The 12,920-nt window shown below is 36.7% G+C and overlaps 2 protein-coding genes and 1 pseudogene across 2 annotated transcripts; 1 reads left to right on the top strand and 2 right to left on the bottom strand.

Moving 5' to 3' along the window:
• The first annotated feature begins 820 nt into the window (after positions 1-820).
• On the top strand, positions 821-3,179 carry LOC113349350 (annotated as a pseudogene).
• A 33-nt stretch (positions 3,180-3,212) lies between these two features.
• Positions 3,213-4,238, bottom strand: LOC113349285 (F-box protein CPR1-like). The gene has a single exon (XM_026593260.1). The coding sequence runs from the start codon at positions 4,236-4,238 to the stop codon at positions 3,213-3,215; it is 1,026 nt and encodes a 341-aa protein (XP_026449045.1).
• Positions 4,239-5,279: 1,041 nt separating this feature from the next.
• LOC113326057 (elicitor-responsive protein 1-like) lies at positions 5,280-6,469 on the bottom strand. The gene is made up of 5 exons (XM_026573867.1): positions 6,292-6,469; positions 6,103-6,168; positions 5,862-6,012; positions 5,635-5,770; positions 5,280-5,507 (listed from the first exon to the last, which is right to left on the bottom strand). Exons 1-5 carry the CDS (start codon positions 6,356-6,358, stop codon positions 5,466-5,468), a joined length of 462 nt encoding a protein of 153 aa, XP_026429652.1. The 5' UTR covers positions 6,359-6,469; the 3' UTR covers positions 5,280-5,465.
• Between the last annotated feature and the right edge of the window lie 6,451 nt (positions 6,470-12,920).

The raw sequence follows: 12,920 nt of genomic DNA, 5'->3' as shown, positions 1-12,920 counted from the left end.
GCCTCTCTGATCATCGTTATTTTGCTTGCCTCTTTCTCTTCCGCCGTAGTAGCCACGTCCTCTTCCTCTAGCATTATTACTAGAGCTCTCTCCTTTGTCTTTTAAAGTAAGCTTAGCTTGTAGAACTTGTTCTACCGCTCCCTCTTTATTTCTCTTTCTCATTCTTTCTTCATGGGCTTGAAGAGATCCCATGAGCTCATCCACGGTCATGGATTCAACGTCTTTGGACTCCTCGATTGCAACGACGATATAGTCGAATTTAGGAACAAGTGACCGTAGTATTTTTTCAATCACACGACTATCACCCATGACCTCGCCATTTCTTCTTAGTTGATTAACAACAACTAAAACTCTTGAAAAATAATCCGATATTAATTCAGACTCTTTCATGGAGAGAGATTCGAACTCACCTCTTAGAGTTTGCAACCGCACCTTCTTTACTTTGTCCACGCCTTTGAATGAATTTTGCAAAATCTCCCACGCTTTCTTTGCATTAGCGGCTCTTGATATCTTCTCGAATGACGACTCATCCATTCCTTGATAGATGAGGTAGAGAGCCTTCTTGTCTCTCTTTCTTGAAATGCGCAGCGCATCTTTTTCATTTTGCGGAAGCGCCGCTTCATCATCCGGTTCAACATAACCTTTCTCTACAATCTCCCATGCATCTTGCGAGCCTAATAACGCCTTCATTTGGATACTCCAATTTTCATAGTTATCTTTGGTGAGTTTAGGTACATGAAACGGAAACATTTCACTAGCCATTAGGATCTATGGCTCTAATACCACTTTGTTGGAAATGATTTTGGAGTTAATGGGCTAAATGGGTATTGAAAATGATTTGAGAATGGGCTCACAGACACTCAACTGTGGTTTAAGAGAAATGAAATTTTATTGCTCTCAAAAATTTGTTTGGTGGTACAAGACCTTACTTCTTACACACACTCCCTTTAATTCTCACCTTACCACTAACTTTGTTTTTCACTCAATTACACCTTCACTTGGTTGCACTACCTCCCTATTTATAGCCAACCTAAGAATTCTCTATAACTCCCTAGAGAAATATCTATCCCAACTAACTACAACATGTGCTAGATATTTCTAGATAGTTTAGAACCTTTTGTACATTCATGAATATTCTAGTAAGCTTGGGCCCTTATAGCCATGAAGCCTCTAGATGGGCTAGAGTATTGTGGACTAATCTACAATAAACTAGTTGGGCCTAGATAATTCTAGATACTTCTAAAATCAAGTTTATAATTTTAACAATTCACCCTATACAAGTGACCCAATTAGAAATGCAATCTCGACTCGCGATCTGAACCTGACTCGGTTTGGACAAGTTCGGAGAAATTGGCTCAGTAGATTTGAGATGCCAGATCGCTTGTTTTTCTGATACTGACTCGAGGTCTGACTCAACTCCTACATCTGACTCAGAATCATTTGAGTCAGGTATCCGTACTTGACTCCTTAGGCACATATCTGACTGGAACACAATAAAATAAAATAAATCTAGAACACTATTATTTTACAGTTTTTGAGCCAGATGTAAAGAATCGGATTCAGATGTGATAAATTAGATCAGATGAGTCAAATCCAGAAGAGTCAATCGAGTCCGGAAAAAACAAACAACTCGCCAGTCTAAGTTATTGTCATCTCTGATGTCCCAACGGTGCCTATAGCTATATGATCCAATACAAAATGTCTACTTTTTTCCTTGTGCATGAGTGATAAATACCTGACGGGGTAGTTGCATCTCCATTTTAATTGGTGGGTCGAATGTGATTTTTACACGGATATTGATGAATGTAAAGGACCACACAAGTGTGGAAACGATGTTATATGCAGCAACACGATGGGAAGCTATAACTGTAGTCGTCCACCAGATTAAAAATTAGAAATTAACGAGCTGATAAACTATTGTACACCTGACGAACAAAGACTTCCAGCTGATCAAGAAAACAAACGAAGACTTCGCATTGTTGTGATTGAATCATCAGGTAATATAGAGTATATGATGATGATTTTCCGTTTAAATACAATTTCTAATGTAATGCGCGTTTACTGAATATGTGTAACCCATCCTTCAAACTGATCTACAGGTATTGGGGTAAGCATAGTCATAATACTTCTGCTTGGATAATTGGCTATTGGTTATACAGAGGATTTCAAAAGAGAAAGCAAATGAAACTGAAGCAGAAGCATTTTAAGAGAAATGGTGGGTTGTTGTTAAAGCAAAAGATCACTTCAAATAATGGGAGAGTTGAAAAGGCAGCCAGAATCTTTGTAATTGAAGAATTAAGGAACATGACAGATAATTTCAACCCAAGTAGAATCATTGGCAAAGGCGGCCAGGGTACCGTTTATAAAGGCATGCTTCCGGGTGGTGAAATAGTAGCCATTAAGAAATCTAAACTAGTGGATGAAACCCAAGTCGATCATTTCATCAATGAAGTTGTTATTCTCTCGCAAATCAATCACAGGCATATAGTAAAACTGTTAGGTTGTTGTTTAGAAACCGAGGTTCCCTTGCTGGTCTATGAGTTTGTTTCTAACGGAACCCTCTCATACCATCTCCATGTAGAGCAAGACGAAGGTGAATCATTACTTTCCTGGAAGGTTCGCGTAAGGATCGCATCTGAGATAGCAGTAGCACTTGCATATCTGCACTCAGACGCATATATGCCCATCTTTCACAGAGATATTAAATCCGCCAACATTCTCTTGGATGAGAAATACAAGGCTAAGGTTGCTGATTTTGGACTTTCAAGATCAATACCCGTAGATAAAACCCATTTAACCACAGTAGTGCAAGGAACTTTCGGTTACTTGGAATCTTTGATCCAGAATACTTCCACTCGAGCCAATTTACAGATAAGAGTGATGTTTATAGCTTTGGCATAGTTCTTGTGGAGCTCTTAACAGGAGAAAAGGCAGTTTCTGTATTCAGACAGGAAGAGGAGAAGAGCTTGGCATTGTATCTCGTGAAATCGATGAAAGAAAATCGTTTATTTGAGATATTGGATTCTAGAGTTCTCAAGGAAGGAGACAAAGATGATGTTTTGGTTGTGGCAGAACTAGCCAAAAGATGCTTGAAATTGAATGGAAAGAGAAGGCCAACCATGAAGGAAGTGTCACATAGTTTGGGTGGATTGCATGAGAAACTTTCTAGAGATTCATAAGGTCAAGGAGCCAATTCCACTAGTCTTCCCATTCTAATGCTTCATATAAATCTGATTCTTCTTGTCCACCACCGACATAAGTAGAAGTGAAACTAAGCTCTCCACGGAAGTTTCTGTATAAAACCTTGTTCTAAGATTACTAGAGTTGTTCCAGTTTCTATTGTATTTTTCGAAATCAATGTCCACGAGCCTGGATTTTTCATGTTTTGGGTCATAAAAAACTAAAGCTGAATACTTTGCATACTTATTCGCCTCATCCAACTCAATCTCTAATAACATCTCCCCATTTTTCAATGATTGTATACGTCTTATATACCGAAAGGACAGAATAACATCGATTTTGAATCTTGATATGGTGTAGCGTGTGGTCCAAGAGTCTCTAACTCCATAATCACTCATTACCCACACCTCAAAACCAAGATTGGAATGGCTGCAAAGCATTGACAAATACCCTTCCACGATGGCGACACGTTTATGTTCAAACTTCTTGTTGTCATCAAAGATTTCAAGCTGTGGTACTTCACTGAATGTCTCTTCTGCCACATTAAAAGCAAGTAAAACCTGCGCATTCTCTGATCTAGCTGGGAAAGGATTAGCCAACCAATGTAAAGCCCCATTAACGAACACACCCGGCGGTCCATTTTTAACTTTGTAAGATATGTATTCAAGTCTCTTCCATGAAATGGAACCCAACGTGTAAACCTCGACTTCAGCAACCGCAATATCTTCATTACAAGGACTAACAATTGATACCAGCTTGTAATCGTATCCAAAACCGTACCTTAATACCCAGCCATGGATTCTAGGGGAATGATACCGGTTTCTAAATCCGACTGGTTTTATATTTGACGTCCCAATTGCTTTGTATTCTTTTGTTGCCGGATTCCATAAAGCTGTGACCGTACCCTGACAAACTTTAATGAAAAACAAACCATTACAAGAACCTAATATTTGGACCCGTCTACCTTTGAATGCCGAATCAACCACCTCAACAACCTTCTCATTAGATGAGAATAGTGATGAAGATTGATCATAGTCTATAGAAAAGATAACGTACATAACCGGACATGTAAAAAGCAGTTTAGAGTTGTTATTTACAAGAGTATGAATAAGTTGCTTCTTAACAAAATCACCACGCTTCAAGTACTTGTACCATGATTTGCACACACACCTGAATTTCAGTATTGATTTTACCGGTAACCGTACGAGGATTTCCTTAAACGATTTCGTTTGGGATATACATCACCGATCTTCAGTCCGTCAGTTATACCGGCTCTTTTTATGACCTAAATAAATCGTAGAGTGTTGGACTTAAGGGCGCGTTTAACTTAAATAGTGGGCGGGCCACCCTGAGCACATTCTATTAGATTATTCCACTTACCAAACTGGGTCGAATTTTCATGGGTCCCTATAGCCAGGAAGAAAAATGACACTGGTTGCACTACAAAAGAGGTGACTTCTAGGGACGGCCATTTTTTCAAAACCGTCCCTAGAAATGGTTATTTGGGACGTTCATGGTCTGACCGTCCTTATAGGTCACGGGATAATTAATTTAAGGCTATTTTTAGGCCGTCCCTAAAAGAAAGTGCGACAAAAAAGTATTAGTGACGGTAGAATAGGGGACGGATACAAAACCGTCACAAATGTTTCTTGGGACAGTTTTAGGGCTTCTTGGGACGCTTTTTAGCCGTCCCAAGAGGCCTTCTATTTTGTAGTGTTGGTTTTGCTGCTTTTAGATCAAAATGGTCGAGCAGGCGAGCAAAAAAGAAAAACAAATGAAAAAAAAATCCCCTAGTGCTAAGGCCAAGTATTCTCATGCTTAGAAATCGAAATTCCAAACTAGAATTTGTAATTGTATCTCCAAGACGTTGAGACATTTCCATAGCCTGGGGCTTTTTATTCGCGTGGTCTGTAACCTTATTCATGCTTTGGCTGTTAACCTTATCAAATCAAACTTGATAATCACACTCAGGAAAGATGGAAGTTGCGATGCATTCAGAATAGCCCGCGGCATTCGTGACGCAAATGAATTTATGCAAAAATTAGGGCTAATCCGAGGCATTGCAATACTTGAAAACATTTATGGTTAAGTTAACAAAACCAATGGCACTTTTTATATTTATCCTAAAATCAGGTTCACAAGTTTGACAAACAATTTTATACAATCAACTAAATCACATTAGTAATTAAAATTTACAAAATCACAAAGTCAAATAAACTAAGTACTGTGGCTTTTTTCACCAACTATTCTTAAGTTCAATCAAATCATTTTAGTTATTATTGCTTCTATCCTCCCAAATAGTTTGCTTTATCATTTCCTTTGGTATCCTGCAGGAAACAAGCAGTCATCCATGAATATAACGCCAAACACCGTTGTACGTTACACCGCGGTTATCTATAACGAAACAAATTAAAGAAAGATGCACATATACGTATATATGAATTGATATTATACCTTCCGGGTGAATGAAATGCTGACACGAATTTCTCCATAATAGGTTTTGTTGTGGAGAACAACACGATACTTGCTAGCTCTAATTTCAGATCTTCCATTCTCTACGCCTAAGGATAACACATCCGTCACGTAAATCCTGTAACCATTATAGAGATTATGAAAATGTTAATGATCCGTAGTCAAAATGTTTCGTCATTAAAAATATGGACTTGGAAAAAAACACTCACGTGGATTCGCCGACAAAGTCATCCCTGCTGAACCTATCTCTGTCCATGATGGTGAGATTGAGTTTATACTGATGATGTTCATCTCTCATATTATCTGGATACTCCACATCAAATGTAAATTTTTCATTCCACACTGGTGCTTTTCCTTGTCCTGCGTATGCCAAATTCGCCAAACTTAATTAAGATACTTCATATAGTACGAAACTAGTTAAATGAACCGACTTTTCTTCAATATACGTACTACGAGCAACGGTACTCTGACGCTTCTGATTACCGAATTGAATAATTACATAAGGGTCCATTTTACCTGCAATAACAAGTTTATACATATTCAATCGAGATCTTGAGTTTAAGAAACCTGCTTACATGGAATGCAATTAGAACGCTATTCTTTTTAGTAATCTAATTAACATAAGATACGATGACATACCGAAAAAATCGGTGTCTTTGAGTTTAGAAGCATCCACGAGCAAAACTTCTAGTGTGCCTTTGGTCATCTCTCTTCTTTTCTAAGCAAATATTTTGCAAGTTAACTGTATATTTTCAAGAGTTAAGCTTAAAACAAATGAATGTAAGGAGTTTTAGTAATTGAGTTGTGCATGCTTCTTCTTCTTCTTCTTCTGTCATTGCGTTTATATATGCGAGTCTGCTGAAGTAGTGAGATGATTCGTAACTTCCTTCTTGGTGGCTTCTTAATTTGAATTTCATAACCTTTTTTTAATTATTTGGTCAAACTATAACTACATACTTGGTGCATTTCTTTAGCATTTGTTAGTGTTGAAGAAGTCATGAGCCTAAAACATAGTCAATGAGTGTATAGTTATTCAGCTAAGATCTGCCTATGACTAAAATTTTCACAAAGGCATGGCCTTTAAAGTAAAATAATTCAACACACGCGAAAATCTAACGTGTACTGCAAATTGTTAATTAAAAAAAAATGAATTGTATAATAGTAGAAGTTAGGTCGCTTATTGATCAAACTATCAAAGTCTAGTTGGTTTATTCAGGCCAAGGTATCGTCTCACAAGGATGGTTTATATAAAGTGTCTACTTTAAAGTACAAGTATGTTGCTATCAGAGAGGTATGGTTATCTACTTATCTTTCATTCGTTTCTTTACTTCCAGAAGGCAGCTAAAGATTGGCAGGACCGAATCCTAATTCAAGCCGCCACCACCCTCATGTCAGAATGAATAATGCACCGTCGTCATGATATTATATTATATAAGGATCACTTTACTGTCCGTCGTCTTGATTCAGATGACGGTCGTATTGAAAATCTGAGACAAACAAAGTGGATATCACTGTTTAAGTTTAAAATTTTAAAATTTAGTTCCAACTAGTTTCGTACTTTGGAGGCACTTTGTGGGGAATTTTGGCTTGAGTGGAGCAATTAATAAAGGTTTCTTTGCTATGCACAAAAGGATCACCAATGGAAATACCAAACCTCCTGGCTATCATCCTTATCAAACATCACTTTACTCCCTCCTAGCTACTTGTCAAATATGAATTTACTCCAACACCACATTATTAATCAAGTTTACTATCGGTAGTTTCCTTGTAAATCGATATAGAAAAGCATACAGGTTAGTATTATCTTTTTTTCTCTCTCCTCTCCGATAATTGTGGAGCATTTCCAATGGCGATTCTTTCCAAGAACTCGGCCTTCTTCTCGATTCAATCCTCTTTTATTGTTTCAGTTTAGAAGTGTGCTATTCTGAAATTCTCCGCAGTCCAAGAACGGATCTATGATCCTTCTCCTTGAGGCCGGGATTTATTGAGTAACAGAGTTCTTCGTCGTCATTAAGATTTTAGGGTTTTTCTATCGTGAAGGTTACTCAAATACCTCCATTAAATTTTAGTTCAAAATCGTTTTCTTTCTTTTGGACTGTTTCTGGGTTGAGATGTACAGAAAAGTTCAAACAAATTTCAAATAATATTATTCTACCAAGACTCGTGTTACCTTGGCTTTCTGCGATTTTGATGATGGCAATAGATGGAGAATTTGGAGTGGGAAAAATATGGTCGAAGAGATTCAATGAGACTGTGATTCAGGTTCATTGGTTACAGAACTCTTGCAGTAGTTTTCTAAGAGTGGATGAAATCTCTCCATCATCTTCTCCAAGAAGTTTCATCTGTATTCCGTATGGTAGAAATGGTCATATTTCGAAAAGATTCGTAGAGTCATTAAATCCTTCTTTGTGCTCTAATAGTATGAAGACTGCAATTTCTAATCAAGACCTGAGCATTATTGATAAAAAAACAATCCTAATCTTTCGCCCTATAAGGAACTGGAAGTTTAGCGTTTGGCTCTTGCAGTGGAAATTTATTCATCTTATGCAGGATGGAATAAAATTGAAGCGGATTCACAAAAGAAATTACAATGGAAGAATAAGCTAAATATCCGAAGTGTTCATGGAAAGCTGGGTTTCTTTTATGCAGACTCAGAATCATCTTATGATCTTTTCAAGGAAAATCAATATGTTTTACCAGGTAAAATAAAATTATTGGTTAGATAGTGTAGGTTTGAAGATTATTGCATCAGTAGAAAGAGTCTCTCAGTTAATGAATATTGGTTGGGAGTTAGAGGTTTTCCTTTTCATCTTTGGAACCATAGTTCTTTTAGTTATATTTGCTCTTCCTGGGGTAGTTTCTTATCAGTCTATGATTCTTCTAAAATTTTTTCGAAGCTTAACAGATGCTTGATAAAGGTGAAGACAAACTTGGAGGATATTCCAGTAGTGGTTATTTTCAAACAATACTGTTTAAGCATTGAATGGATATATGATACTCAGATGCTTGATCCTGATCATTAGCCTAAGCTTAAATCAGTGATTGTGCAAATCAATGATCAAGATCTTGATGAACACTCTATTCAGGATGCGAATTTTCATGCTGAGAATCTTTTATTATCTGCATGTCCGAATTCTCATCCTAAAAAGTAAGTTGGCGAATTTTTCAAATTCAAACTCTTCTTATACGTCAAATTAGGCGCTAAAAAGGCTAAATAAGGTTTGGAGGAGAGTTACCAATTTGCATCTAGGGGATAACCATTCTGATAAGGGTAAGTCTACTGAGAATAATGCAAATAGTTCTGAAAATGAGGTGTGTATTCCATGGGTAACCGTTAGGAGAAATAAAACGGGTTCGGGTCGTCATATGGGCCAAACAGGGATAATGGTACCAAATAAGGGTATCGGCTCTACACGAAAGGGTGGAACTCCTTCCCATGACCTGAAGAAGAATTCAGATCTGGATATGGGCCAGACGGGTAGAGTGGTATCTAATGGTGCGGGTTTAGACCATGATAGCGGCTCTACATCGGATAAGGGTGGAACTCCAGCCCATGATCCGAATTCTACTGAATCGTTGATTGAATCTCCATCATTTTCAAATTTGAATTCTTCAAATCTTAGCGGCATGTTCACTCTACCATTGAAGGAGCACTTAGAAAATTCAAATTTGTATCAATCTTTGGATACTGACATTCAAAACAATGTTGTCTCTGAAAGTAACTCTCTAAACAATAACAACTCAGAGAATATCGTTTTAAATACATTGGAGAAACAAATGGAGTTTAATACCTACTTGGTGATAGACGCATTTATGTGTCTAATATGTCTCAATTATATGTATTGTTAATGCTCGATTTTGTATTTATTTTGTTATTTTATGTCTTTGTAGGTATTTATAGAGAAATAAGCTCTTGCAGCAAAATTGGCTCGAAAAGTGGTGTTTTACACCCCAGGATAAAGTACTAAAGGCACCCCAGAAATGCACCGGAAGCACCCCAAAAATGTGCCGGAGAAACCCCAGAAAAATTACTATTTACGCCCAAAAATTACTATTTGCACCCCCATAAGGCAAGTGCTAAAGGGAAACCCGTACATGATTAGGGGGAGGACATCTTCTTCTCAAATTCAAAACCAATTTTGGCGGGAAAACATTTCACTTCACTGGAAGAATTTCGATCGAATGTTTGGAGAAGTTTTTGTGTGATTCAATCGCTGAAACTTCATGGGTAGTTGTGATATGTCCTAACAGAGCTAGTATAGGTGTTTGTTTCGATCAAATTTGGCTGGATAACTTGGTTTAATCCAAACAGGGAGTTGGAGGAAAAACATGAGCTTGCACGAGGTGTGAGGAATTTAAACGTGCACTGCACGTGCTTGGAAGAGTTGATCGATATTCTGGAGCGTGAAGAAGGTATAAAAGGAAAGAAATACAGCTACAGACGCGAAGGAAAACGATTTTTGGAAACAATATATTTTCGAGAATAAAAGAAATAATCGGATTAAATAAAGAGATTTTGGGAGATTCAATGTCGCAATGATGTATAAATAGGTTCCTAGGATCACATAGAAGAGGAGGGGAGAGTTTGGGGTCGAGAGGAGAGCTCAGGAAGCGTGAATCAAGAGTTTTCAGAACTCTGTTGCTGCTTCTCGTGAAGAACAGGGAAACAAGGACGGTTTCTCATCCGTCGTAACGGTTTCTTCAAATGCTTGTCACAGTTTCAACTGGTTTGCAACATTTATCTTCATTGTAACAGTTTGTTCATCCTCTTTTGCAACATTTATCTTCATATTTGTAACGGTTATCTTCATCATAACAGTTGAGAGTTGAAACAGTCGTCTGCAACGCGCATGTGTTGTTGTAGATTTCCTGTTTCACTATTTTCTCTTCTTGTAAACACTTTTTGAGCCATGAATACATATTTTGAGTGTGTTTCCAACATGATGAGATAAACCCAATCTTCCGGGGCGATGGAGGAAGCCATTCTTCCAAAAGTTATGTGGTAAACTTTATTTGAATTTATTTATGCAATTATTTTATGATTATTTGCATCGAATGAGAATTGAGTAATGATTTTTATTAATTAGTTGTGTTTTCTCTTGATTAAGTATGCTTAGTTTAGGGCTTTTGATACTTCATTCTTGCGATTAACAATTGATGTTTTGAAAATATAATTTAGGCAATGATTAGAATCACAATTTCTTTTGATTAGAGTTATATTGTCTAGAATTGCATGATAAAAATTAACATTAAATTACATAAATTTTGGTGAATGGTGAAATCCTGAACCCCGGTCTCTCTAATATAATCAGTTTTAATTTGCTTTATTTTCTTTAGTTTTAAAATTTAAATCTAAAAGCACAACCTTCACAAGTCTTGAACGAACTCTATTTATTACTACAACAACTTTGAAAATACATCACATGGGTATCTCTACTAATCATCCGATGGCTAATAAGATTTGTGAAGAGCTTATTCAAGGATCTTCTAAAAAGATGATAGATATGGAAATTCTTCTGGTGGAAGATGATGATGGCTTAGGGCAATTAGATATCATTGAAGATTCTTTTGGCGAGGATGATGCGGGTAAAATTGAAGTGCTTAATAGTGATAAGCTTATGGAGAATTTAGAATTGGATGAGGGTTTTAATCCTATTGCTTCTAGGGAGTATTTGGTTTCTTAATGGAACACAAAATCATAAGTTGGAACATATGGGGGGTTGGGTCATGACTCAAAAATGGTGGCAATTAAAGCAGCAATTGCAAAATATAATCCCACAATTTGCACAATACAGGAAACTAAAACAAAATTGGTTGATGATAACCTAATCAGGTCTTTATGGGTAAGTAATAGATGTAATTATGCTTATCTTGCTTCAGAAGGTGCATCTAGTGGTCTTATTGTCATGTGGAAGGAAGGTATTCTGGTTATGGAGGACCAATTAATTGGGGCATTTTCTATTTCAATTAAATTTAGGAATGTCCTGGATGATTTTACTTGTATTTTTACCTCAGTTTATGGAGCTTCAGATGTTGGTTATTACAGGCAGTATTAGCAAGAACTAAGAGACATAAGATTAATTTTTGATGATCCTTGGATCATTGAGGTGATTTTAATGCACTCTTAAGCCCTGATGAGAGAAATTTTTCAGGTGGTGGAGTATCAAACAGAAATTCTTTCAAAGCTTTTGTGCGTAAGTTTTCTTTGATTGACATTCCTATGGATGGTGGAATATTTACATGGACTAATGCTCAACATCCTCCTCTTATGATAAGGTTAGATAGGTTTCTTCTTTGTCCAGATTTCATCAATCATTGTCTTTCTCCTATGCAAGTTAGACTTGGAAGACCTGTATCTGATCATGCTCCAATTATGCTTTACAGCAATTTTGGAGATCAAAGGAAATCCCCCTTTAGATTAGATAATTTTATCCTGCATCATCCTGACTTTCTTATTAACTTGAGAGTATGGTGGGATAACTTATCTTTTTCTGGGACTCCTAGTTTTATTTTTTCCAAAAAATAGCAGGGTCTAAATTTTTTTATAAACATTTGGGAAAAACAAACTTTTGGTAATCTCCAGTCCCAAATTGATAATCTTGAGCTTATAATTGATGTGTTGGATAACTTATAAGATGTGGCGTCTTTATCTGATGCTGAAATTGTATAAAGGGAGCAAGAAAAACTTCAACATGCTTCATTATCCTTAAATGTAGCTAGAAGAGCTGCTCAAAAAGCCAAAGAAAAGTGGGCTAAGGATGGTGAAAAAACTCAGCTTACCTACATCAGATAGAAAATTTTAAGTATAAACTCAATAGCATCAACTTCCTTAAAATTGATGGTGTTTTATGTTTTGACAAGAAACAAATTGTTGATGAAACAAAGTCATTCTATTCTTCTTTATTCACTGAAAAGCACAAGATAAGACCAGGTTTTGACAATTTGGTGGTTTCTAAGATTTTCGTAGCCGATAGTATACATTTGGAATCTCATTTCTCAGAAGAAGAGGTTAAGAAGGTGGTAGATCACTTTGGTTCTAATAAAAGTCCTGGACCAGATGGTTTTACTATGGAATTCTATAAGTGTGCTTGGGATATAATCAAAAATGAGTTGATGAAGGTGGTGAAGGAATTTGAGTCTTCAAGTAAGCTGGATTGGAGGATTAACTGTACAAATATTACATTAATTCCAAAATGTAATGGAGCAGTGACTCTTCACAAATTTATACCTATAAGCTTAATAGGCAGTGTTTATAAGATCATTTCTAA

The sequence above is a fragment of the Papaver somniferum genome, chromosome 1 (genome assembly GCF_003573695.1).
Source record: "Papaver somniferum cultivar HN1 chromosome 1, ASM357369v1, whole genome shotgun sequence".
Taxonomy (NCBI): domain Eukaryota; kingdom Viridiplantae; phylum Streptophyta; class Magnoliopsida; order Ranunculales; family Papaveraceae; genus Papaver; species Papaver somniferum.
The sequence above is the reverse complement of the archived record's forward strand: the minus strand, read 5'-3'. Positions and strand labels throughout refer to the sequence as shown.